Source organism: Carettochelys insculpta, chromosome 9, assembly GCF_033958435.1.
Source record: "Carettochelys insculpta isolate YL-2023 chromosome 9, ASM3395843v1, whole genome shotgun sequence".
NCBI lineage: Eukaryota > Metazoa > Chordata > Testudines > Carettochelyidae > Carettochelys > Carettochelys insculpta.
Window position 1 is genome coordinate 65,174,398 of NC_134145.1, and position 27,430 is coordinate 65,201,827.

Here is a 27,430-nt window from a genome sequence, read left to right on the forward strand (position 1 = left end):
TCCCAGCCCCTGCAAGCCCCAGGAAGCCGGGAACAAGTCTGCAGCCTGGTCCCCATCTCCGCTCGACTTGCACGAGCATTTGAGTTGCGCAGGGGCTGGAGAAGTGCGCCACCCCGGGAGCGCCAGGTGTAGGGTACATTTATCTGTCAGGCGAGCCAGCCAAGCGGAGGCCGTTTCACAAGCAGGCGGGGCGCAGGGGCCGGACGCTGCACCCCAGAAGCCGTCCCGGCGCCTGCGGCAGAGCGGGCGGACCCCGCATGATGCAAGAGGGAGTTAGCCACGGCAGGGGACGAGCGGCGCGGCCAGACCGCCACGTGCTCAGCGGGAGGTGGTTCTGGCCCCGCCACGGCACGTCCGTGGGCCGAGCGCACGGGGGCGGCGTTCGCGCCTCCCACCAGCGTTCCCGCAGCGCAGGCCGGGGACGGCGAGGCCGGGTGCAGCTGGAGGCGGCGGTGCTGGGCGCGGCGGAGCCCCGGGCTCCCGGGCACGTGCACGGCAGGAGCCGCCGCCCGCCGCGCCGGGTGACGCACGTGAGCAGCGGCCGGCTCCCGCCGGCGGGAGAGCGGCGGCCCCGGCTCCCGGGCCGGGCTCGCGGGCGGGGCGGGGCGGGCAGCGCGCCGAGGAGTCTCCCCTTCGTTTCCCCCCGCGGGCAGCAGACGTGGCGCGTCTGTGACATCACCCGTTGCCATGGGAACAGCCTGGGAGTGTGCGAGGCGGTGGGCGTGGCTCAGGCCGCGACTGCGCGAGGGGCCGTGACTCCGCCCCACGTCGGCTCTCAGCCAGTGGGCTCGCGCCGCGGCCTCCGCCCGTGACGGAAGCGGCGCCTGCCCCGTGCGCCGCCATTGGCGGCCGTGGGGGCGTGGCCCGGAAGTGGCCCTCGGCTGCCGGGGGGCGGGGCCCGGCCGGCGGCTATATGAGGGCGCAGGGCGGGCCGCGCGGGCGCTTGTCGCTATGGCGTTCGAGGCGCTGCGGCGCCGGCTGGAGGCGGCCGGCCAGGGCCACCTGCTGCGGTTCTGGGCCGAGCTGGGCGAGGCGGAGCGCCGGGCGCTGGGCGAGCAGCTGCAGGGGCTGGACTGCGCGGCGCTGCGCGGCTGCTCCTCCAGCGCCCTGGAGGAGGCGGGCGGCCGGCCCGGGCTGGACGGGCGCATGGAGCCGCTGCCGCGGGCCGTGCTGGGCAGCGCCACGCGCGACGCTGAGCGGCTGCCCGAGTGGGAGCGCGCAGGTGGGGCGGGGCGGGGCGGGGCGGGGCGAAGGCGGCGGTGGGGGGGGAGCGAGCTCCGTGCCGAGCCCGGGCTGCTGGGGGGCCGAGCCCCGCCCGCCGCCCCCCGGCCCGGCGCTGTCCCCCGGGCGGCTCCTTGCTCGCGGAGGGCGGCTGCAGCGCCCCGCACGGGATGCGCAGGGGTCAGCCCGGGGCGCGGGTGCAGCTGCCCCTGTCCCGCGCCGGCTGGCGAATGCGCTGGGCTAAGGATGCAAATCGCGGTGCACGGAGCCCGGGCAGGTACCGTGTGAGCCCCGGGGAGCGCTCAGCCGCGCTGCGGTGGTAGCGGCCGCCTCGGTGCGGGTAGCGCGCTTCCCTGCGGGCAGGGCGCCGCGTGCTGATCCCGGCTCTGCCCCGGGTGGTCCTGGCGAGTTGATCTCTTCCTCTAACACGGGGACCTGATCCTGGGCGCCTCGGCAGCACCTTACACGTTGGCAGGTGTGACGTGCCAGGCCAGAGCGGGCGTCAGTGCATGGAACCGTACCTGGCTTCTGTAGAACGCAGGAAACCCTCCAGTTATGTGGGGGCTGAGTTTCTCCCACCCAGCATATCTCGAATGGTCCTGCAAGTCGAGGGGAGATGGGAACCAGCCTGGCTCTTGGCTCCCCCCTGCTTGTGGACCCTGGAGACTAATCAGCTGGTCAGATTCCCAGGTCCCCCGGGTTGGTGCTCCCCTCTGCTCACAGAGCTGGGAAACTGACCAGGGCAGCAGCCTTGAGCAGTTACCTGGCTCCAGCCAGTGGAGGGGAGCCAGGACTAGGGGCAGCCTGGCTGCTGGCTTCTCTGCAATCATTGGAAGCAGGAAACTAACCAGGGCTGTTGCTCTGCTCAGTTTCCCCACCCTGCAAGCAGAAGGGAGCCAGGCTGCCACCTAGATCGCAGCTCCTCTCTGCTCCAGGGACTGGGAAACTGCTTCTGTCTGGGCAGCAGCCTGATTTGTGGCTGCTGCCCCTAACAGGAGCAGTTTCCTGCTCCTATGTGGAGTGGCAGTCTCCTTAACTCAGGACATGCACAACTTAGTGGTGTGTCATCTCAAGGGCTTACTGTACAAGGGTAATTGGTCCTGTTTGTTTTGTTTGTTCCCTGAATATGACGTTATGGTGCGAGTGGCCAATGTGGGGAGAGATTAAGGGAACAGACAACTGACCTTTGCACTAACCTGCTAGTTACATAACTGTCCTGCTGGTGCACCTCAATGTGTGCTACACCCTCTTTTCAATCTTTTAATGTGTTAACACCCACAGACATGGGTTGCCGGCACCAGGAATAGACCCTGTGAGCATAGGGTCTAAAGCCCTGCACTCTACCACGTGAGCTAAAGGCCAGCTGGTTCTCAGCTGAGGCTGTAGTGCAGAGACTTAACTCACCCCAGATGAGGTCTCGGTACCTCTGGGTACTACACATGTTTAAAACTAGCTTGAGGCACAAGTCCAAGCAGGAAGCTATCCAGGAAGCATTTGACCTTTGGGAAGCTCATTGTAAACTTTTAGCTGTTGGCTATAAATGTTACCAGGAAAAAGTTACACCGCATAGCTTTTGTTTGTGGAGAAAGCTGTGATGTTACACAATGCTTTTCATTATTATAATATGGAGATATACCTATCTCAGAGAACTGGAAGGGACCTTGAGAGGTCATTGAGTCCCCCCTGCATTCACAGCAGGACCTATATCACCATCCCTGACAGATTTTTTTTTTTTGTTGCTCCAGGCACCTAAATGGCTTCCTCAAGGATTAAACTACAAGCCTGGATTTACCAGACCAATGCTCAAACTACTGAGCTGTCTCTCCCCGGCTCAATGCCCATCTGCAGAAATTTGACTGGGGTTGAGGCTGTTTTGAGGGTGGGAGACTGCAGCCACTTCACCCAGGTGACTCTGAAATTGTAAGCACAGAAGTGGCCATCCCTCAGTGAAGGCTGCTGGTCTGAAAATGGCTGAGAATTGTTTGAAAATGCTATTCTTAATTCTCTGTATGCTGTTCTAGCTGGCTAATCACCCTGTGAATACAGGCACAGTTTGGAAAGAGTAAAATTTGCCTGCACAGCTAGAGAAAAAAAATGCTGTTTCAGCGCTGCCTTATTTGAATGCTTTAATTCTTGTCGAAGTTTTGTCCCTTTTTTCCCCTCTGAAATTTGATTTGACTGAAACCCCGAAGCTTTCTTGGAAAATGAGCTTTGGTAAATTGGCCTAACCACTGTGTGAAGAGGGAATAAACGCTTTCTGCGCACACAAACATGGTGCGGACAAGGCAGCATGCTTAGCCAATGGCTAGATACAGTGGCTGGAAAAATTACGGCATAACTTTCTAGTTTGAAATGTATTTGAATTTACCTTCAGTAACAAGGGACTGTGGAGTTAGGCTAAACCCATACTCACCAGTCCCATAATGGCACTGTGGAAGAGCCAAAGAATGAGCCTTCACGCATGAGGTAGGCACCTCGTTAATTGGGTAGATTATATGAAGTGCTTGAAAGTTGAAAATTCCCATTGAAGTTGGCTTTGTGGTGAAGTGTCCTTTGACAACTAATGCACCTTAAGTGCTTTTATAGTTAAAACAGAGCTGAAGACTCCATAACAATGCTGTGTAAATCACTGTTTCCTGTTACTTTAACTCTTGTGTGTTTTGGTCTGTTGCGTCACCTGCTTGGACACTGCTTGAAGATGTGCATTACTGTGCACAAGTTCAGAACTCTCTTGAATGCTCAGACTTGGGAATGAAGCGTTGTGTGTGTGCTACACAGCTGCATGCCTTGTGTTGCTGAGGCTATTGTAATAGAACTGTCCCACTGTGTAATGTCACACACACAACTGTCCAGTGAGTAACCGTTCCGTATCTTGGCCCCACTGGTGCTCAGTGATACTTGGCATTCTTAGCGTGCTCTAAATGTTGCATATCCATCTCTGTGGACCTACACAACAACAGTTGTATCAGTTTTTCGGAGTCAAGAGGATATGTACTGGGATGTCAGAATGGAGGGGAGAAGAAAGGTACATATTTACCCAAGCTGCTGTTGGACCTGGTATTAGCATTTTGGACTCTCCTTCATTCCTAGATTTAAGATGTGCTCTCCCTAATGCAACCCGCAAAGACAAAGAAGGGAAGGAGTACTTGTCTGTTGAATTCCTTTCTAGAATTTCAGATTGGGAAATTCCGTGTTATCTGTGCAACCTTGGCTGGTTTTGTAAATTACATGCTGCAACATAAAAGTTGGGCGGGGGGAGGATCACTATATACCAAAAAATCTCCATTGATGCAACAACAGTGCATAATGGGCATGCAAGTTAGGCAATAGAAATACAGTTTTCTTATCAGTGTTAACTTGCCAGACTGCCTGTGTCTGGGAATTCTGATTTGACTTTCCTTTCTTTCCTGCTTTCTGGCCTTGAGCAAATCCCAAAATGTAGATAAAGCCATGTGCTTCAAGAAGGGCTTGAGTCTTTAACAGGTAATGTTTGTATAGCACTCTGAGCATGTGCTGGGTTGGTCACTTCTTATCACTCCTTATGATGTGGTTAGTCTGGCTAGTACTGTGCTAATTTGACTCCTGAGTCAATCAGCGTTACTCAAAAGAGCAAAGTGCTACAGTTTTGTGAATTCATAGTTTTATTTATTATAGTACTTGCTGTATATTCGTATTTAAACAGTATGACATGGGTTTTGATATATATTCACCTAGCAAAATGACTTTGGTATTTATCAACTACAGTTGGCTAATAACACAGTAAAAAAAAAAAGCCCTGATTGGTTATAATTTAACTAAATCTGCAGCACATATTAAAACAGAGCTTTAGGAGATGTATAAATATCAGAGGCAGCCATGTTAGTCTGTAGTTAGTCTCCCATCCCACCTGTAACTGCAGAGCCTTTGGGATTGGCTGTGCTTCCTCCCTCCCCAGAGCCAGCCAGATTGTCTGCTGGAGGATTGTGGTTCCAGAGCTATGGTCATAACCTGGAAGGAGTCTCGTGGTTTCCACTCTGCAAGGGGCCAGCTCTTGACCACTTGCTTTCTCTCTTAGGTCTCCATCAGATTTCTCAAAGCAAAGTAGCTGTCCTCCTCCTGGCTGGTGGACAGGGGACAAGGCTGGGTGTTCCTTATCCCAAGGGAATGTATGATGTGGGCCTGCCATCACACAAAACCCTCTTCCAAATCCAAGCAGAGCGCATCCTGAAACTGCAGCAGCTGGCTGAAGAACAGCATGGCACCAAGTGTGTCATTCCGTGGTAAGGGGTGTGGATTGCCAGGCTTCCTGACAGTAGTAGTCTGATCTGCCCCAGAGTTCTAGGTTCTGGCCTGGCTGCATTTCCTTTGTGTGAACTTGGACATAACTAAGTTGTGCCTTAACCTTTCCTAGGTGTGGGCAGTTCTGTAACTGCACAGCCAGCGTGAAGGCCTAAAGAAGAGCTGGTGTGTCCATGCAAAGTGCAGCCAGTTTCTCTGCTTGGGATCTGACTGTCTGGTGTGCTAGCTAGGGCATGCAAGGAGGCCAGCATTCTTCTGCTCCCTGGGGGAGAAGTAGCATCAGTCTTCCTTGCATGCAACAGTGGGATGCTTATCCCTGCCAGGTTTCTTCTGGCATCAGCACTGCTGTCCCTCCTTGCGGAGTTAGGCCTTGCAGCTGGGGAGACCCAGTAGCCATTGCTGCTGGTGGATGTGTTGCTGAAGGCCTGTGCTGAGGTTCCTGACTGGCTTGGTGCAGCTAGTTCTCATCCTTCCTAGCTCCTGTAGCTCATGCTGGAAAAGACCCAGCTTCCCCTTGCATGTGTTCTAACCATGGGCTCCTCTCAGCTCATGCAGGCCCCCAGCACCATTCCTTGTGGCTTCCTGGCCACTCAGACAATTGCAGCTGCAGGTTTGGCAGCAGGAAGCTCACTGCTCGGAGGTGAAATGTTGATGTGATTCAGTGTTGAATGAGAGTGACTCTAATATGGCCTGATCTGAGGGGGTCCTTTTTTCTCTCTCCCATGACTGTTGTTGTACATGGGCTTCTAAAGCAATCCTCCGGGTTCAGATTCTGCTCCTGCCTAATCTTATCTCCATACTGACTTGGGTTTTTCCTCGTTTTGCTGTGACAGGTACATCATGACAAGTGGCAGAACAATGGAATCTACAAAGGAGTTCTTCCTGAAGCACAATTACTTTGGTTTAAAGCAGGAAAATGTGATCTTTTTCCAGCAAGGAATGCTGCCTGCCATGGGGTTTGATGGCAAGATTCTTCTGGAAGAGAAGAGCAAAGTTGCCATGGCACCAGGTCTGTGCTTTCCCTTAGACATGGCTCTAATGACTAGGTACGGTACTCTGTGTGCAGCAGCCTGATCTCATACAGCATGGCTGGGTTCCTGTTTCTCCCTGCAGTGGGGGACGGAGGGTGAATTTGCATGGAGTAGCTCCTTGTATCCCGTCATGCATTGGTGTCCCAGTGCTGCTACTGCACCAGACAAAGTTTGCTGATCCCATAGGTGATGGCTGGAGAGGGAGGGTTTGCAGGGATCAGTTGTGATCAGGGCTCAGCATCTCCTGATCCTGTAGGAGCAAAACAAAGACCATTGTTAGTCTGATCTTTATCATTGGTGCCCTGCAGCCCATTGGAAGCAATGACATTTTTGTTAAGCTGAGACTTCCCCAGTCGTTCATCTCAGCAGTTAGAATGAGCCCTAGGGCACTCAATTCAGTCTTGTCCCTTGGCTAACTGCCTTTCCTATGGACAGTTCTATGTGTAGTTCCCTTCCCTCTCGTCCCCACGTATGCTGCTCCTGCTATGACCAGTCTTCCTCCTCCTCCCTAGAGCAGCCAAAGCCTGGTGCTGACCACTGGGGGCTAGGGATGTTAAACTGTTGGTAAGCATGAGACTACTGGTACACCTAACCAGTGAACCAGCCTGTGCTGGTGAACTCCATCAGCAGCCAGCTGCAGTGGGACCCGGCAGATGCCCTGAGCTAAACCAGCTAACTGGCTAGCTGTTTAACATCCTGCTCAAGGTGGCATGATGGCTTCTGCTTAGCCCAGCCTCTGCTGCAGGGTGTCAGTTCCAGGCCCCAGATGGAGGGAAGGGACAGAACAGGGCATCTGGGAGATCGACACAGGAAGGTGACAGAGGGAAGGTATGTGGGCCGGGCTCACAAGATGACAAAGTACCAGTGTCTAGTCTGTTTCCCAGCAGCTTCCCTTAGTCACTGAGCACAGCGTCCAGCTGGCAGCTGGCTTGGTGCTTGCTGTTGCTGTGCTGCTGGTGATGTGTTCTTGCCTTCCCAGATGGCAATGGGGGACTGTACCGAGCCCTGGGTGCCCATGGCATCGTGGAGGACATGGAGCGACGAGGCATCTGGAGCATCCACATGTACTGCGTTGACAACATCTTAGTGAAGGTGGCTGACCCCAGGTTCATTGGTTTCTGCATAGAGAAGGGAGCTGAGTGTGGTGCAAAGGTAATGGAGCTGCGGTGGGGTGGAAGGGGCAGAGGAGCTGGGCAGTACACCCTTAAGTGCACTAACATCACTGTTACAACAGCCCATTGGTGGGCTTCAGCAGCTCACTCTCCACCAAGGCTGCGTCCAGATTCTCCCAGCCCATTCCTCAACAGCAAGTTACGTTGTGCTTTTCAAACAGAAGAGACGCTATACTGTATTTTGGATATTCTCAGGGGATGAGGCTTGTTTACATACTTATCCAAAGAGGTGATTTTTTTTGTTAACCGTATGGTTGTCTGTTTTGGGGAGGTATAGTAGGAGAGTTAACCATAATTTTAATACTGAAAAGATAGTATTCATTAAGCACATTTTAGAAATTAGTGTATTTCTGTCCATGATCTTCAGGGATTTTTTATTCTCACAGTACACTCAGATAAATTTTCCATGTTACTCTTGTGCTTTCTCATCTACTCCCTGCGGCCCCCCCCCCCCCCAAAAAAAAAAAAACAACCTGAGTAGCTTGCCTCCGAAAGCATTTAGAACTATAGAAAAATGCTTATACAGGGAAAACTTTTTAGCTGTAGTTTGTGTATTTATTGACATTTCTAATTTTGTAAATGGATCTGTATTATTAGGCTCCCCCTTAGGAATTTGGTATTTGTGGTCATGAAAACTTTCCAAACATGAGTCAGAAGTAACTGATGCAGTGGCGTCTATGCTGCAATCCAGGGGTGTAACTGCTGAAAGTTAGCTTTACAAGTAGCAGTGCATCTTCCACACTGATGAAGGTTGAAAAGCCAAATGAAGTTCCCAAAAAGTGCAAACAGCTTGTGAAAGACCTCACTTGGAAAATTGCTGGCTTTGATCTCCTGTGAAACTCATGAGCAACCCTGAGACGTTGCTGCCCAAATCAAGACACCGTGCAGATAGTTTCCTCACAAATGGAAGATAAGCAACTCTCCAGTCGGTATCCCCTAAGTCAGGGGAACGATTGATCCCAAAGCAGTCATCCCTTCAGCACCAATTCTGACTGTTGAGCACATGTCTGACACCATGGAGACTGAAGCTGGTGCTTGGACCCTATGAGCTTCTTGCCTTGGATAGCACAAGCTCTGCACACCTACAGCTGGCACCTAGAGAAGCTACTCTCCTACTGTACACTTATTCAAGTTGCGCTTCTGAGCAGTCTCCCATGGTTTCTTATGGTTCCACTGTGTCTGATGGTACTGCCTTTCTCATCATCATGGGTTAGATACACCTCTGTCAGGCATGGTCTTGAGGGTACCTGGTCACCCTGTGAAGGCAGGGGGCTGGACTCTGACCTCTCGAGGTCCCTTCCATTTCTAGTGTTCTGTGACTCTGAGCGCTAGCTCTGAGGGGCTGGGACTGAGCTCACTTCAGTGAACACGGGGGCTTTTCTCAGGCTGCCTCTCTTATGCCCAGTCATCAGGCCACATATGTGGTGTGCTCCAAGCTCTGTGCATGGTGCCATGGGATGCTACTGATAGGAGATGCTGCACATCTCAACAGTAGGCTGAGGCCTATCTTTTCTCACTTAACTCAAACTGTCAGCTGTTAAACATGATCGCCAGCTCAAACTACAATTCCTAGGCCTCATCTTCAGTAAAACCTAGTGGTTCAGAGGCATGAACAGTTCTCTTGAGCTGTGTTTCAGAGCCTGGGGCCAGGCAGCAGTGTCTGTCAGAGTGGTTTTGGGTTGCGAATCTTTTCTCCAAGTGCAAGATATCAAATGGCTCTGGAGCTGGATTCAGTCCCACTTTGGTGTTCCTGTTTCCAGTCAGCCCTTTCAGATGGCTGAGCTGTTAGAGCTCTCCCTTGAGCAGAGTTCAGTAGGTGGCTGTTGCTATTTCATACATCAGCTCCTCAGTGGACTAGAACCTTCTCTGTTTTGTGTAGTGCACCCACCAGAACTAATTAAACTTGTGAGTAGGGTTGCAGAGTTGATCACTCCAAGTGGGAAATGCCAGTGCGCACTCAGCCGTTTCTTGGGTGTGGTGCTTGTTTTTGACATTTGGTGAGGCAAGAACACCAGATGGTGGGTCATTGCCAGATTGCATAATACCACCACAAGGCCCTACCTCACTCGGTGCACAGAGTGGGTGATGCAAGTTGGGTGAGTATCGAGAGGTTTGGCCTTATTTGGTACATAGCCTCGGCAGGTGGCCATCCAAATCTTGCACAATACGTAATGTTACTCAGGGGTTCTACTGTGGTGCGCTCCTAGTGTCTCAGTTCTTTGTTGACATTAGTGAACGGGGAATCTCCTCATTTTACAGCTGGGGAGCTGAGACAGAATACAGCCCAGGGCCCAATTAGATCAGCCTGGGGCCTGATTTTTTTCCCAGAGTGCTTACTGTTTTGCATGTTGAAAGCACAGGCCAGAGGAACAGGGCTGTACTCTTGAGTGCCCTGCCATCGTTGTTTGACCGTGCCTGGTGCCCTCTTGCAGCTGTTGTGTAGATCTCTGCACATCAGACCAGTCTCTCCAGTCAGATTCCTAGAAAATGAGGCCCACAGTTAGTGACTACCTGCAAAAAATCACTAAGAAAAACCTGTAAGAACACAAGGTCCAGTCTGTCTGTCTTAGTATCCTGTCTTCTGACAGGGCCAGTGCTTCGGAGGGAATGAGCATGATAGGCCATCACTGATCCAAATTACCGATACTTACATGCAATTAAACTAGAAATTGACAGTCTGAGAGCCAAACTTACTGTGATCTATTAAATTGATCAAGCATTTATTTAACCTAATGAGTTCTCAAACCTTAATTTGTTAAAGGTGCTGCTTTATTGGGTGGAGAATTGGAGATGATGGAACATCTGAGCTCATAAGTTAGATTTATAAATGTCAGTATCCTAAACTATATTAAGTATCAACTTCAGGCTTTACAGAAGAGCAGACACCTAATTTCAGTTAGTTGTAGGAACAAAAGCTATGGCATTAATTACTTTTGCCTTCCATTTAGTTATCAGTTAGAGAATACTTTATTTGGACTTGTTAATTCATAGTTGAGAAATCAATGGGGAATTAATTTCAGTAAATTAAGTGTTGAAAAATCCTACAAGGATGTGCATCTTTAAGAGCCTGCACCCCTACACTTGAATCTAGGGGTCAATGGATGCCAACTTAATATGAATAAACAGTGTAACGCTTGCAAAGGGGTGTGGCGGGGGAGCAAACATCATTCTGGGATGTGTTAACAAAAGTGTTGTGAGCAACACATGAGAAGATTCTTCCATTCTACTTTGTACGCATTAGGCCTCGGCTGAAATACTGTGTCCAGTTCTGGGTGCCATGTTTCAGGAAAGATGTGAACAAATTGGCAAAAGTCCAAACAAAGAGAAACAAAAATTAAGGTGTGGAAAACATTACCTGTGGGGGTGGTTAAAAGAATTGGGTTTGTTTAGGCTGGAGAAGAGAAGGCTGAGAGGGGACATGATAGTGGCTTTCAGGTACCTAAAAGGTTGTTACAAGGCGATGGGAGAAAAATTATTCTTCCTAACCTCCCTTGATAGGACAAGGAGCAATGGGCTTAAATTGCAGCAAGGGAGGTTTAGGTTGGACATTAGGAAAAAGTTCCTGTCAGGGTGGTTAAGCACTGGAATAAATTGCCGAGGGAGGTTGTAGAATCTCTCACTGGAGGCTTTTTAAGAGCGGGTTAGACAAGCACCTGTTAGAAATGGTCTAGGTAGTGTTTGGTCCTGCTGAGAGTTCAGACGACTGGACTCAATGACCTCTGAGGTTCCTTCCTTTCCTTGATTCTATGCTTAAGTATGCATTAGGGAGTGAGTGTGAGCCGGTGTGCTTGAGACACACAGGATGAGAGGGAGAGAGGTGTTTGCCCATTGAAGTATACTGTGCTTTCAAGTAGGTCAGTACTCACCAGGCTGAAGCCTGTTCTTTCCACCAGCAAACTCTCTGACCACTCCTGAGCTCTATGTTGTCTGTGGCCCCTGGTCTGTGGAGGTGGGGGTCAGGGACACCCTGACATCAGCACAGCAAGTAGGAGACTCCTGCGTCCTGCTAGCCAGGGGCTCCAAGGTGGAGTGCAGAAGCTGTGCAGCCCTGGAGGAAAGGACGCTTGGTAGACTGAGTGACCATATAACTTAGAACTCAGCTAGGGCCCTGCCGTTGCAATTTTTGGGTTCTAGTCCCACTTCTGCCATACACTTGTTACTAAACCCCACCCTGTAAAGAAATGGGTGACTGTGTACCTCCTTAGTTTTAACCACTGCAGGGTTGTGTAAACATTCTGGTATCTGATTTTAGTTTAGCTTGGAGTTCTAAACTTCTGCCTATGAACTTACCAGTGTAGCTAGCTTTAAATCAGAAGGCATGCTGATAAACTAGTGCAGCTGGTACATCTAAACTGAGGTCAACTGGAGCATTGTGTATAGACAGACGCTGCCTGCGTGAGTTTGGTCTACTCACTTCGCATCCATTTCTCTGGTCATCTACCTGTACAAGTGACTCCCCACACACAAAGATGGGGTGAGATTTCACATCAGTGAGTCCTGTATGAAGGAATCAAGTACCAAACCAAAGCCCCTTTCTCCTGTTTTCTAGTGCAGTTGTAATGGGCATTGCAGTGTGCTTGCTTGTCCATACCACCATGGCAGCAGGCACCCACCTGGATTGCAGCTCCAAGTGAGAGACATTGCCCATCTGTGCACCATGTACCTCGTGCAGCTGCTTTATTAGGTGCAGAATGTACCTGTAGTGCAAGAGGAGCTCTCGCTAGCACAGCGGTGAGGCTTGCCCATGATCCTCAAAGCACTTGTAATCAGGTACCTCAGTTTGCACCAGAGAGGTCGTTGGAGTCCGTGCAGCCAGGGACGCTTGCCCGTGAAGGTATCTGTACTTCATAGGGCAGTGCCCTAGACGTAGGACCTCAAAATTTACCCTCTGAGGGTCTATTTAGTGTCACAGGGGGCTTCCATGCAGCCCCATTGCTGCCGAGCACAAGAGAGGTTCTGGAGATTTAAAACTGTCTGCTGGGACACATCATACCCACCTCTCAAAAGGTCTCAGAGGATGAGCTTTAGGGCCTGTTTGCTTCCATGCCTAGGAACAGGGCACCCCTCCTGCCCAGCCACTTTCATTTGCATTCAGCCTTGTTTAAGCAACAGCCTGCTGCAGCGGCCAGTTGGAGAATGCGCCCTGGTAGAGGCCCTTGTGGGCAAGACTTGCTCCAGTGAGGGCAGGCCACTTGCTGCTCCATGTCCTCTGATGCTTCTCCCTGTGCACAGGGTGCATGAAGTGGCTTATCAGCTGCAGAGCTGGCTCCATGGGCAGGGAGAGACTGGCACTCTGCCCTTCTCTGGGTGCTCCAGACAGAATCTGTGGGAGTGAAATTCTCTCCTAGCAGAACGGTGTTCCTGGGAGAGGGAGCTGAGAGTGGGTAGCTTGTGCAGGAGAGAGCTAGGTGCCTGGGAAGCAGGGGCAGAGCTGTAGAACAGATTGGAGCAAACAGGTTGATTTACACTCTTGTCCTTTCTACAATACCAGTGTAGAAGTAGGGAGCGCCCATGCACGTCCCTCTCTGCCCTGTCTGTGGTAACACACTTCTTCCCCCTTACAGGGACTTTGAGGACAAATGCCCTTTCATCTGAGTTCCCCTGTGTGTGTTCTCTGGGCAGGTGGTGGAGAAGACAAACCCCATGGAGCCAGTGGGTGTGGTGTGCAGAGTGGATGGCATGTACCAGGTGGTGGAGTACAGCGAGATCTCCCTGGCCACAGCACAGAAACGCAGCCCCGATGGCCGGCTGCTGTTCAACGCAGGCAACATTGCCAATCACTACCTCACCGTGCCCTTTCTGAGAGCCGTTGTTGAGTATGGGAAAGCAGGGGCCAGGGGCTATGTGACTGCAGTACCAAAAGGAAGAGATTGAGCTGGGAAATCTAGCCTGGTCCTGCCACAGTCAGACAAAAACTCTTTGGCAGCATCTCACTTTCTTCCTCTTACTTGTTCCAGGGGTTGAGGCTTTCCCAAAGCAGGAGAGGATGGCAGTGGGGCCTGTGTCACCTGGCTCTAGTTCTGCTCCTAGCCCCTCTTTATTCACAGCCACCTTGCCAGAGCAGCAGCTGCCTGGTGGCTGTGTTCACGCTCACCGGGTGTGCCAAAGCCTGGCCTGGCGGTGGGAAACAGGAGGCTGGCAGGTCTGGTCAGAATGAGGCTGTTCTCTGCACTTTGTGGGGTCTCTCAGGAGGCAGAAATCGCCCTTGCTGTGCAGGATAGGTACTGCACTTGCCTGCTATGGCTGGCACTGTGTAGAGAGCTCTTAGGACCAGCAAGCCAAGACACCGCCCGAAAGTGACGGGTAAAATGGCAAGCTGCCTGGGCTAAGTTCCTGCCTTGCTTGGCAGGGAACTCCTGCCACCTGAGAACCAGAGCTGCCAGCAGGCAGCACAGCTGAGAGTCTCAGCTGGGTCAACTCTCTCCCATTACATCTGGAATGAATTGTAACAGCTGCCCCCAACCCTCCATGCCCTGATCTGAATTGCACAAGTGGCAGCAGCTCTGGCTGTCATGGGTGAGCTGCTTCAGTAAGCTTTGCTGCCATTACTGTAGCCTCTGGTGTCCTGTCAGCCGAGTGAAAGCCAGCGCTCCTTGGAGCAGAGCTCTCACTGTTACTCCCCGAGCGCCTCACCGCCTGAGATCAGTTCCCCCAAAGCCTCTTTTCCATCACCCTGGCACGTTCTGTCCCTGGCTGATATTGCTTCATTCTTAGTGTAAATGGCACGGGCTGTTTTGTGGGTGTGGGGCAGGTGGGAGGTGGTGTCTGGGCCTGGGAATATGTGACTGGGACAGTCACTGGCAGGTAAACATGGAAACAAAAGAGAAAAAGCTTCTAGAGACCAACGTGCCACTAGCAGAGAGTGAAACCCAGCAGGGCTGTCTCGGCCCTAGGATGAATATGTGCAGCCACGCAAGGGCTGAGAGCTGGCTCTGAACATGAGCTTCCCCTCCACAGACCCCTCAGGAGCATCGTGTGCACTGCGCTGAGCTGGAGCTATCTTGTGCTCTGCCCCTCTGGCTTGTGCCTCTCTGCTCATGCTCCTGCCTCTTGGGGAGGTGGAGGCGTTGGAGTGCCTGGGCTCTCTGCACTCCCTCAGCAGCCTGCTGTTGAGGCGCCGGTGTTGCCAACTCCCCAGGAGCTGGGGAAGAGCAGCACAGTGGTTGGGTCCAGGGAATTAAATGGGACCAACAGCAGGAAGAGGGCAGGTCACTGGGAATTTGTTTTTTTCCTGCTTTGGCTATAGGGGAAGCAAAGTGCTCAGGGCTGGGGGCCAAAAGAGGGGGAGGCTGGGAGGATGAGACCCCCAGTTGTTCCCAGCCTCTCCTGGGCGAGAATGACAGGTGAGAATGTGCCTCCCACTGCAGGAGGTCTGACTCCTCTCTCTTGCGCTGACAGCATTTATGAGCCTCAGCTGAAGCACCACGTGGCCCAGAAGAAGATCCCGTATGTGGACCTCACCACTGGGCAGCTGGTCAAGCCAGACAAACCGAATGGCATCAAGATGGAGAAGTTTGTCTTTGACATCTTCCCCTTTGCCAAGTACGCGCTGGGCTGTGCGGTGTGCATGCAGAGGGTAGAACACGGCCATGCCCTCTTTCGAGGGGTGCTGTTGGCATCGCTGCCTGGTGTTCGTATGCTGTGACCCAGCATGGAGAAACTGGTCGTCTCAGTGGCAGTGGTCCCCCAACAAGGATGGCATGGCTTGGTCTGAGGAGTCCTCTGCCAGTGCAGGGTTACAGTCCAGATTCCATTGCATGCCATGTAGGAAGCTGTGCTGTCGCATGCAGACAAATGTGGCTCTCTGCAGTGTTGGGAAGAGCTGACTGCGGTGGCTCTGGCTGGGACAGATAAGGGCTGTGGATCCAGCTGTAGGAGCCTGTTTTGGTGCCCATTCCTGCTCTAAGTTCTGCCCAGGTTCTGTTCCCCAGCTTGCTCATAGCCATTGTCATACCTGGCGCACACTGCCCTTAACCAAGCAGCTGGGACAGGTTGGGAAGTTGAGCTTCCTGCTCTGGCCCCTGCCTGGTTTCCCTGCTGCGGGCTGCTGTCACTCCCTGCTGTGGGCTGCTACTTCCAAACCATATGATGTGGGGTGACACCAGAAACCCACTCCTGAGGCAGTCTGTTCTGGAATTGGTGATGGGGTGGGGGGACTTCTCCAGCTCCCTCTGGTGCACTGCCAGCAATCTGTCACCCTTCTGGCTAGAGAGCAGGGTCTCAGCCCTGGAGCTTTCATCCTGAAAGCCACCGCCATCAGTGAGGAGGGTGCATAGTACTCCCCGTGCTGAGGGCAGGACGCAGGCAGCCCCAGGGCCGTAAGACCTAACTGGCTGTGCACTTACAGGTCTGGTGGGTGCATGTCTCAGCCCAGAAGAGCTAATTGCAAAGCCCCTGGCATTACTTGTTGCCAGATGCTGGCGTGTCCATGGGATGGAGAGCGGAGGGGAGGGGAATCTAGCAAACTCTCCTCTTGGACACTGAGCCCCTCCCTGCCTTGACCCCACTCCAGGCAGTTTGTGGTGTACGAAGTGCTGCGTGAAGACGAGTTCTCTCCTCTGAAGAATGCAGACAGTCAGAATGGGAAAGACGATCCCACGGCGGCCCGACACGCCCTCATGTCACTGCATCACTGCTGGGTCCTCAATGCCGGAGGCCACTTTGTGGATGAAAATGGCACTCGCATCCCTGTGATTCCCCGGTAAGTGCCATGGGCGCCTCCAGGCAGCCCTGCCCTTATCAGGCTCCTTTGCTATCTGTGGCTGTGGGAGTGGAGTGGAGGCGTTTTGTTCCCAGTGTGTGGCTAGCTGTGGAGCACAGCGAGCCATGTTGTCTGGGCTACGAGGGAGAACTCTCCTGTCCTCTGAGTTTAAAGGTTCCTTCTGGAGAGCCTGGGCCACCTGCGACTCATGAGTTGATGTAATTCTGTTACTCAGCTGAGCTCCTTTCTGAGCAGGGGCCAGTGACTGTCTGTACACTGCAGAAAATTCTTTTTTTCCTCCCCTGGATTCAGAGCAGGGAAAATGTTAGCAAGTAGTTCCCTGCCCCGTGCAACCATTCAGTAACCAGCAAACCAGTCCTCTGAGAGCCTGGGCAGACTTGTCTGGAGCTGTGATACCACATGCAAAATCTGGCTTGTGTAGCTCTGCCACATGGTCCCTGGCCACTGCTCGGGCAGAGGTGCAGACTGCGAAAGTCAGGATGTATTGCCAGCCAGTCCCCTAGGGGCTGCCCTCTTCCGTAAGTGTAGCAGCAGGCAACTTTGCTGGGGCCAGCTGCCCTCCCTTGGCTCCTGACTGGCTGCAGCAACTGGGCCGAGTTTGTTCAGTACAGAGCAGCATTTACTAGCATTCTTCACTGCACAGACCATCGTAAGGAGCAGGTCGCATTGTAATGTGACCTCTCTGGCAGTGGGGTTCTCTGCTGCTGCCCATCCCTCTCACCAATTCTCCTCTGCAGTCACTGCTCCTGGGGGTCCCAGGAAGGGGCCGAAGGACAGCGTTGCCTTCTGACTTGGTTTCATTCCATTTCCGTTGACTTCAGTCCTCGCTAACCCTTGTTTATTCCCACATGACAGCATCCCTAATGGAAGGCCAGATGCCATCCCAGCCGATGTCCACTGCACGTAAATATCTAGTGCCAGGCTGTGTGCCATGCATGGTGATGGGGCTATGCTTAGGTACTAACAGGTTCTGCATTTTGCTGCAGGGCCAGTTGCCTGGTGAGCAGCAGTTGGGTCATGGTGGCTGGCCTCTAGAGGGGAGCTACTAACCGAATGGTAGTGCAGGTGCATGCTGGGAAACAGAGCATGTGCTGCTAAGGAATCCTCTACCTGTTGCTTCTCACGGTCGCCAGATGCAATGATTTGTAATATCCCCTGGGATGTTGCTGGGGCCCGTCTCATGCCCAGGCCTGGGTGTGTTAATTCCTACTGCTCTCCTTGGCCATAACGCAAGGCAGAACTTAGCCCAGCGGCTGGGATTTGGTTTGCAGTTTGGCTGATTGCAGGAGCCAGGAGAGTCTCCAGGTCCCTTGTTGCCTGTGCTCCTTTTTCTCTGGTAAGTGGATCTGAATCTGATACACACTAGGCACAAGCAGTAGAACGAATCAGTAATGAATGTCATCGGAGTTTGTCAGGGAAAATAAGCAGTGGTTGACTGTCACACTGTTCTGGCACTGGAAACTGACTGGCTGGCTAAGCACTAATGTTAAGCTGACCAGTGCCGCAGGACTAAGTGGATGGAAGTTGGCCTAGCTGCTGCCTCGCAGAGCTTGACTGCTTACTCCAAAAGGAGAACAGCTTCCATCCTTGTGGGTACTGAGACAAGCTCTATGTATGACTGCCAGAGGATTGCATTTCTACCACCTGACTCAGGCCAAGCCACATCTGGCTTTCAGGTACAGGGCTGATATTTTTAGAAACTTACAAATTGAGCAAGCTGGATCTGAGCGCCCCTCAGTGGTGGCTGGACTGCAAAGTAAACAGGAGAGTGGTACTTTTTAAAACCTTTTTTAAACTTCTGCATGGAAAGCAAACATGGATCCAGCTCTGTGGCTTCCTGGAAGAAATTTCATTTAAGAAAAGCTGAGCTACTGAGTTCTGCTAACAATCATGAGACGGAGCAAATAGCATGTGTCCCACCAACCAGCGTCAAACACACCTCCAGCTTCTGAAGGAGGCTGAGGAAACTGCTGAGGTTAGACCGGTGTCCCTGTGCGCTCCAGAGATGGTCTGAGATGCTGTGAAAGGGCTACAGCTCATGCACCTTTACAGACAAGTAGTCTGATATAATATGGGGAAGTGGCTGAGAACAAGAGAACAGGGTCACACCATGTCATTCCAATGAGTCTTTACCAATCAGTCCCTGCTTCTGTTTCAAGCTTAGTGAATATCAGTTGTGTGCGCACAGCTGAGGCTTTCTGAACCTATGGGGGAGCCAGGCGTTGGAAGGCAGCGCCCAGTTTGCACAGTGCATCCCTTGCATTATCCTCTGGGGCTAGTGCGCGCACAATCTGTGCAGCTGCGTATACCTGGGAAGCTGCTGGTGTGTCTTAGGGCCACGTTCTCCAGAGCTGTAACTGACACAATCAACAGAGCTAGAAACATTGGTTCCCTAGCACTCACAACTGTTCTCTTTCTGCTGCAGTTTGAAGGATGCTAATGACTTGCCAGTTCAGTGTGAAATTTCTCCTCTCGTCTCCTATGGGGGAGAAGTAAGTTTTTCCTTTTTCTTTCTAGATGGAACTGCATTCTTAGACTGGCTTAGTGAGGGTGGGGGTGATTGTGTGGGCTGTGCAGGTTATGAGCTGTCCTAGAGCAGATGCTAATTGAAAGGGGGGATGGGAGGAATGGAGTGGACTTGTTAGCCACAGCCAGAACCTCTCCTGCTGGGAGGTTCCCCATGCTTTACTGAGTTGGGCAAAGCGCTCCCTTCCTGCTCTGGGATGGCTTTTGTCTGCCCAGGGCCAGGCTGAGTGAAGTCTGTTTTGTATCTGCAGAGCAGACAGGTGGGCTTTGGCCTTCAAAACACCCCCCTTCAGCTCTTAGTTATGTAGTGACTACGGTGGTGAGTCTGTCACTAGCCCAACTGTCCTGCAGGTCACAGGGTGTCATACTGTCACTGGAGTCTCTAGGAGCCCTTGCTTTGAGTCCTAGAATTACTGCTCAGCGTATCCAACGGGCATGTAAAGCTGCTGTGGGCAGGGGCTGGACTCAATGCTCTCCTGAGGTCACTGCCAGCCCTAGGAGTCTAGGATTTATTGGAAAGAGTAGGTCGGTCCATAGCATGGATGCTACCTGCAGCTCCTTCAGCAGCTGGCTTTACATGCTCATCACTTCTGTACAACTTACCTCTCATCCTGTGCACACTGTGCCTTGTAACCAAGTTGTGTTTGCTAAACTTGGTTGAGGACTGTGGTAGCGAGGGGACCCAGGATGGCACATGCTGTTTTTAACTGGCATGCTGTGCTCAGGTGGGGACAGAGCAGATGGGACCCCTCCACCAGCCATATTTGTGTAATTGGCTTGGTTGTTTCTCCTTGTGCAGGACATCCCAGAATGCTTTGCTGCTGATGGTGCTCTGCATAGATGTCCTCAGAACTGCCCAAACTCCTCCAGAATTCACTGAAAAAACCACGCTGGTAGTGTGGTAGATGGAGACAGGCTCTCAGAGCAGTGATGGCAGAGGCCTTGCTCTTTAGTGGTTCCCAGACAGGGCATATCTACAATGGGGATATGCAGAGGCTTTGCAGGGGTGCATCAGCTCCTCTAGAGATTTGCCTGGTTTTACAACAGGCTATAGGAAAACAGTAGCAAAATCAGTACAAATTCAAAAACAGGAAGTCCTGTGGCACCTTACAGAGTAACAGACATTTTGGAGCATAAGCTTTCATGGCCAAAGACCCGCTTCATCAGAATGCATCTGACAAAGTGGGTCTTTGCCCACAAAAGCTTATGCTCCAATAAATGTTAGTTTATAAGGTGCCACAGGATTTCCTGTTGTTTTTGCAGATACAAACTAACTCGGCTACCCCTGATACTTGTCACAGTACAAATTTGGGTTTCATCCAGACCCTGTGTGTATATTGCTTATTGTGAGTATAATTATGTTGAGTTGAATTTACAATTCTATGGTAACAATGAGATTGTAAGCAATTTGTCCAGTTATGGTGTCCTATGACACTTTCGTTATGTCTCACATTAAGCAATCAGTTTTTAAGTGAGGTGGAACGTGGGCGGTACAGAAAACAAATCAGATTCCAGATAGGCTGAGAGCCACTGGTGTAGACAAACCAGAGTCTTGTATTTTATAAGTGATTCAAATGCTGGTTGCAATTTTACCGTTAAAGGTTGTCCTGTAGATGAGCCCAGAGCATTAACTAGTTAACCAAAACATTCTGCTCTGGGACTCTGATTTGCTCACCTCACTTAGCCTGTGTCTACACTACGAGATAAAATTGAATTTATTAATATTGATTTTGTAATTCTGGAATTCATAAATTCAATTCTGACTATCCTCACCTCCCCCGCTGCTCCTCAGTCGACTTATTACTGCCACACTCAACTGACAAACATAAACTGATGGAGTAGTGCCTTGTGGGAACCTATCCCACAGTTCTCTCATCCCCCTAGCATGCTGGATATGCTCACTGGTCTTTGACAGCATCTTCCCACGGTGCATTTTCCTCATTCCCCACCCATGCTAAGCAAACATCCATTCTTCCCGTTGGAAGGAAGGAAAAGTAGCGCATCTGTAGAGATTGCAAAAAAGTTTACAGGAATCTCTTCTGTAACTGAATTCTCAGCTGGCCAGCCACTGACTGTTCACCCCTCCATCCCCCATGCTTGTGTCCAGTCCCTGAAAATGACAGTTTTCTCACAGTTGAGAGAATAAAGTCTAGGAAAAAAGATCTTTGTCTTCCCTCCTCACGACACAGACATTGTCAGTACGGGTGATGACAGTGAAATCTCACACACCGAACTTATAATGGAAACAGGAGTCTCAGCTTGCCCTCCCTCCTGTGTGTGGTTTTTGTTTTGTTTTTTTTTGGGTGTGGCGGGGAGGGAGAGAGGTCAAAGCATAAGGAAAGACAGGAAATGTTAGGAAAAAGATTTTATAACAGAAATATCAAAGCAGTGGGTGTCTGCAATGGGCAGCAAGCCCCCGAAAATATTTTTTTTGGGGGGAAGCTGTGATCTGAGGCTGCAAAGCCAGCTGAAGTGTTGAAGTAGTCCCCCTAGCTATCTTAGTTGCCAGGGGAGACTCTTCCCCCCTACCCAGTGGCAGTAAGCCCCACTGGGCGGTGCTAGGGATGGGGGGGGGGTCGTTTCAGAGAGGGGGCCAGTTGAATTCTTCACCCCAAATATCTTAGCCACTGGGGGAGCAGCAGCAAACCTTCAAGTATGTTAGCTGCTGGGGGAGACTCCCCCTCCAGCCCCAGCAGCAGCAAGCCCCCAAAAATCTTTCCCACTCTTGGAGCCCTAACTGCACACAAGTCAGGACATGATGCTGCCTGGCAGTATGGTCAGCACTGAGCAGTAGGCACATCCATTATTGGGTTGGGGCAGCAACTGGCACCAGGCAGTGCAGAAAAAAGAATGTAGACAGAGCCATGAACTCCATGCTGGGGCTATTTATAATGGGGAGATGCGCTAATAGCAAAGACACACAGTTCGCATATCATACTTCCCCTATATAAAACTATGGTACGCACACATCTTGAGTACTGCGTGCAGATGTGGTCTCCTCACCTCAACAAAGATATAGTGGCATTAGAAAAGGTTCAGAAAAGGGTGACTAAGATGATTAGGGGTTTGGAACGGGTCCCATATGGGGAGAGGCTAGAGAGACTGGGACTTTTCAGTCTGGAAAAGAGGCGATTGAGGGGCGATATGATAGAGCTATATAAAATCATGAATGGTGTGGAGAAAGTGAATATAGAAAAATTTACCTTTTTCCACAATACAAGAACTAGGGGACACCAAACGAAATTGATGGGTAGGAGGTTCAAAACTAATAAAAGGAAATTTTTCTTCACACAGCGCACAGTCAACCTGTGGAACTCCTTGCTGGAGGAGGCTGTGAAGGCCAGGACTCTATTAGGGTTTAAAAAAGAGCTTGATAAATTTTTGCAGGTTAGGTCCATAAATGGCTATTAGCCAGGGGTAAAGTATGGTGCCCTAGCCTTCAGTACAAGGGCAGGAGATGGATGGCAGGAGATAAATCACTTGATCATTGTCTTCTGTTCTCCTTCTCTGGGGCACCTGGCATTGGCCACTGTCGGCAGACGGGATACTGGGCTGGATGGACCTTTGGTCTGACCCAGTATGGCCATTCTTATATTCACAGGCTCTCATACAAAGATGGCCCCACAGCCACAGGTTTCCTGGTCATGATTTGACCAGGTCACTGGCCTTTATTTGAACGTTTGAATTCACACTTGATGCTATACATGATATTGTGATATCTATGTTAGTGCTCCCTAAATCAAGCTACTGATATTTACAGTGAAGACAGTCGCGTGGTAATATCGAGCTAACTGCCTTAAATTCAAGTTTATCTTGTGTAGATGGGCTTGGTTAAGTGTCTACCCCTTGTCTGTCAGCAGGTGGAGCCCTTCCACTTGGTTCCTAACAGCAGCTTTTTTTCTTCCTTGTAGGGTCTGGAGAAGTATGTGGAAAACAAAGAATTTCACGCACCATTGATCATTGACGAGAATGGGGTCCATGAGTGGGGGAAGAACAATGTATAGCCAGCAGCCCCAACCTAGCTTGTGACTTGAACTGTCAGACTGTGAATGACAGCCACTGAAGGCTGTAGCTGTGAATGGTGGGGGCTGGTCTAGCCACATGGACTTGCTGGAGACACATTGACGGTCTCTCTAGTTTATTTTAAAACCAAACGCTTCAGTCAATCTCCTGAAGTGCCGTTGCTCTCCACGCTTTGAGCTATGGGCATTTATTTTAAATGTGTACAAAATAACCCGGCATACATGCTGAGGGGCTTTTATGGTACGTGGAGGGAATTCTTACTCTTTTATTTTTCCTCAAATGTATGTGACTGTCTTTAAAAACAAAAATAGAATTGATGTATCTGTTCTGTCTTTTTAAGGTCTTCATTTTGTTAGTACATCTGTGTTGGAATTCTTATACACCATATTACTAGAGATTACCTGTATGGTATTAATGTAACATTCATTGTGTATGTGGGTGATGGGAAGTTGTTAACTGAATGTATTTTGCTCTTCTCACAGTTCTGCTCACCCATGGCGAGTCTCCCACAACAGTGCAAAGCTGAAGACAGCTTTGGCATTAGAAAATGGGAAACCTGTCAAAGCAAAGCTGCATAAATACTTTGTACCAAGTACAGTTGGGAGGGGTTTTCCTGGCTGATCAGTGCTTGAAAGGTATTTTTTAGAACAAGATAAGGGGATACTGGATTAGATGGACTTTTGGTCTGACCTAGTATGGCTGTTCTTGTTTTCTTGGAAGGATAGGGAGGTACCACGCACGAAGCTTGCACAGACTAGTGGGTTAAATTTAAACTGGACTTACATGGATCAGTTCGCTTACAATCATGCTATTAGAAGTGGGTCTGAGGGCGTATCTTTGAAGCACACCTTCCGTGAAAGGTGAAGGTGTTGCAAAATAAGAATTGCTTCCCAGAATGCGTGTTGGGGGCAGGGGAGAGTCGCCTTTTCTTGTTCAGCACTGCTCTGTTTTGTCATTCAACAATAAATTTGGCTGTGCTTGGTTAGCTGGCCCTTTGAATGTTCATAGGGCTAGTTTACTCAAGAGGACTGGGTTGCTTTAACTGTCAGTTGGCTTGAGTGGCATTATATTGCTCTAAGTCCCCAGTGTAGACATCAGTAGTTCAGTGGAAAAATAATTGTTATGCTTGCTGATACCATGTCTCAGGAACATGGATTATCTGCCCTGGTGGTGTAGCTGGTGTCAGGAGTGAAGCAGGACAGTGGTGCGGCTGTAGCGTGTGTGTGCAGACATGCTATTACTAATGACCCATGAGTGGAGCCAAATCAATTGCATATATACTGCTTGTTGTGAGGTCATCAGCTAGCCAGTTGCATTTGGAGTAGCAGTCTCATGGAAGTTGAACTTTAGGACAAAACTATACTGTGTTACTTTGGCAAATAACTGGTTAACAAAGATTATGGAAAGCGAAAATAGCCTCCTGGGCATACAGCCATCCTTTAAGTATATTTAACAATTAATTACAAATTAAATGTTTTCTGGGCAAAATATCCAGAAGAAAGCAAAAGCTACAGTGGTCACTATTCTCAACAATGCTAAAGTGCCATGTGGGCATGTAATACTGTAAGCCATAGCAAATGAAGGGAGAAACAGGAAGTTTTAAAGATGTCATGCAGGACAGTGATTTGGTCACATTAAAGGCAATTCAAAAAGCGATCTAGAGAGTCATGTTGTAATCTGTAGGAAAACAGCAAAAGAGGGAAAAGACAAAATGCAAAAAGGAATAATGAGGACTTATATAGTCACACAGCCTGTTAACTGAAGCAAGAAAGGGCATTATGTAAACCGCTGGGAGTGCAGACAAATGCAGCAGGCACATGCGGAACAGATCCAGGTTTTGCAGGGATAGGTAGCAATCCCCACTCTTCTTGCAGCCAGGATAAAAAAGAGGCTCTTCTCTCACCCATGCCGCAAGCATTAATGCCCAGAACCAATCTCCCAGCTGCTGATACAACCTTCTCTCTCTCGATCTTTCTCTCTCCCTCTCTCTAAGGTTTATACTTTTGGTTTTAGTTTTTCATTTGTTCTTTCTCTGTCCAACCTCCATCTCCTTTGCTTCTGTGGTTTTTGGCTCAGTTTGCTGAACTCACTGTTGTTGTCTGTGCTTTGAAATGCTCTCTAATTTCCCTTGGTTTGTGTCTACCTCCTTTCTTGTATCCTTTCTGTCACTTCTTCCCTCCCTGTGCACTGCAAAAACTCCTTGCAGAAGGAGACAGAGAAGCTTAAAAAAAAAAAAAGCTCACTGAAGTGCCAAAGGTAAAAGCTTTACTTTAGATAATTCAGTAAAATGAATTATCTTAACCCTTGTGAAATTCAATAGCCGAAGAAAATATGGTTGTCAATCTAACTTTCTGCTTTTGACTCTACAAGTCCTGCTCTTTTTTCCTTTTAAGCAGACGCTAACATTAGATATATGGGTTTTTCTTACTTCTGTGTAGTAGTATTCTTAACATAATAGTACTGTAAAGTAATGTAAGTTGCCTTAAGTTAACTAAATTAATAAAACTGAGTAGGCAAATAAGCTAATAGGGATTTTAATCAATTCTCACTACGAGTTTTTAAATAAAAAGGAAACGACCTGCCGATTTATTCAGTTCTTTTAACTTTTTGTTTTGAAGCATACCTTGCCACAGTAACTTCTGTTTAAATATACATGATGAAGCATTAAGAATTAGGACAGTTTTGGCACCATTTGTCTTTAATTGTAAGCCATTCTGCATGTTGTATATGTCCTATGTATTATATTTTGTGGGTCATGTGACTGCTTTTATTCTACTGTTATGCTCTGTTGCAAAAAAAAAAACAAAAAAAACAAAAAAAAAAGTTGCGTGCATAATACATACAGCAAAAGCTGTGTTATCCAGCACTTCACCCTCCAGCATTTCTGATGGCCCCCAATGCAAAACTTCATTCTAGTAACAAGCATTAGTATCTGCCCATCATGTTAATGCAATTGCATTCTGCACAGTATTGCTGTCCAAAAGAGGCAGAAATATCCAGGATATATTCAAAAAGGAAACTTCCAGAGCATATCATGGGGTCCTTACAGATTCAGCCCAATCTCCTTTTGCCTGTACGATTGATGCAGATAATGATGATCATGTGGCACTGCAAGATCCTGAAGTGTTTTCTGAATCATCCAAGATTAAATTATATTTAGTCTAGTTTTAGTGGTGAGTGTATTTGTAGTGAGCTGCGTGTATGCCATGTGCTGCCCACAGTGATATGTTGCAGTGTCATAGGACCACTTATTGTATAAAAGACTTTTGTATACCTAAATGCTTCAGGAAATCAGCCTCTCTGCAGTGCAGCACTGTGACTGGATTGGTGAGTACCTGTATACTATTTTATAATTTATTCATTTTATTATAGTCTAATTCTTGAAAACTTTATTCCGTTCGTAACTAAACTCTTAGTTAACCAGAATATTTGATTAACTGGCACTCCCTGTGCCCTCAAGATGCTGGATAGCAAAGCTTTTACTGTGTATTTAACATTAATGGTACCATGCTATTTTCACGTTATGGTCACATTTCTTAATACCACCACAGCTTTTCTGTGAAGCTCAAAAAGGGGTTAGTTTTATAAATATATGTACATGTATTTCTGCCTCAAAGAATAATTCAGCTGTAAACAAATAAAATGTTTTTTAAACTGTGGGAAAACTGCCTCAATATTAATGCAAAAATAACATCAATAAGACCATAACTTTGTTGTACCTTTATTAAATATTAAAATACAGTTAAATTATGTTGTAAGCAGAGTTTAAACTCTAACAATATGTAGTGTATCGTATTGCACTATGTTAAACTTAACCAAATAAATTTCAGCGGATTTGTCTCCCAAGCACAAGCAAATGTTATAAGAATTTATTAACTTCAAAGGTTATATAAACCTTCATTTAACAATAACTTTACCTTAATTTTTATATTTTTGTTTTGTGCTGGTTAAATATATTTGTTATAAAAGCTTGTGATTTAAAATAACAAAAGCTAATTGTTATAACATCCAAATGGCTCTAAAAGCCTTGGGTAAAAATTCTATTGCTAACTTTCTTGCTGATGCAGAGTGCCCTTGTGGTAGGTGGGGAGGAGTGCACTTAATGTCACAGAACATGAGAGCACTGTCTTAGCATTAACTGTTCTATTTATTATGGGAAACTAGTACTGCACATGGGAAGGAGGTCGGAAATGATACCTTTATGCAAAAATTGAAAATGCATCTGAAAATGCAGGTGTCTTTGTGCTAGAGAATTGGGGACTCTAAAACAAAAAGCAAAAAATGATTAACAAGTGAATAAAAGACAAATAATTAAAGAACAGAAAACTGGTTCCAGTGTCTTTGCTGAAGCATAACTTGTTTCCTAGATGGTTTGGTCCCCATCATGCTGTGAATAAACTGAACTCCCCTGTGTGTAAACAGGCTACTGGAGACAGTGTGAAGAAGTCTGTCACGGT

The 27,430-nt window shown here is 49.2% G+C and overlaps 1 protein-coding gene across 2 annotated transcripts; it reads left to right on the plus strand.

Annotated features, from left to right (window-relative positions):
• Positions 1–656: 656 nt before the first annotated feature.
• On the plus strand, positions 657–25,811 carry UAP1 (UDP-N-acetylglucosamine pyrophosphorylase 1). Of its 2 annotated transcripts, XM_075002325.1 has the most exons (10): positions 664–1,222; positions 5,276–5,480; positions 6,333–6,508; positions 7,510–7,682; positions 13,325–13,518; positions 15,101–15,244; positions 16,215–16,403; positions 17,280–17,327; positions 18,850–18,916; positions 22,862–25,811. In XM_075002325.1, exons 1-10 carry the CDS (start codon positions 952–954, stop codon positions 22,952–22,954), a joined length of 1,560 nt encoding a protein of 519 aa, XP_074858426.1. In that variant the 5' UTR covers positions 664–951; the 3' UTR covers positions 22,955–25,811. The 2 variants fall into 2 exon arrangements, with proteins under 2 accessions (XP_074858427.1, XP_074858426.1); XM_075002326.1 differs by lacking the exon at positions 17,280–17,327 and having other exon boundaries at positions 657–1,222.
• Positions 25,812–27,430: the final 1,619 nt, after the last annotated feature.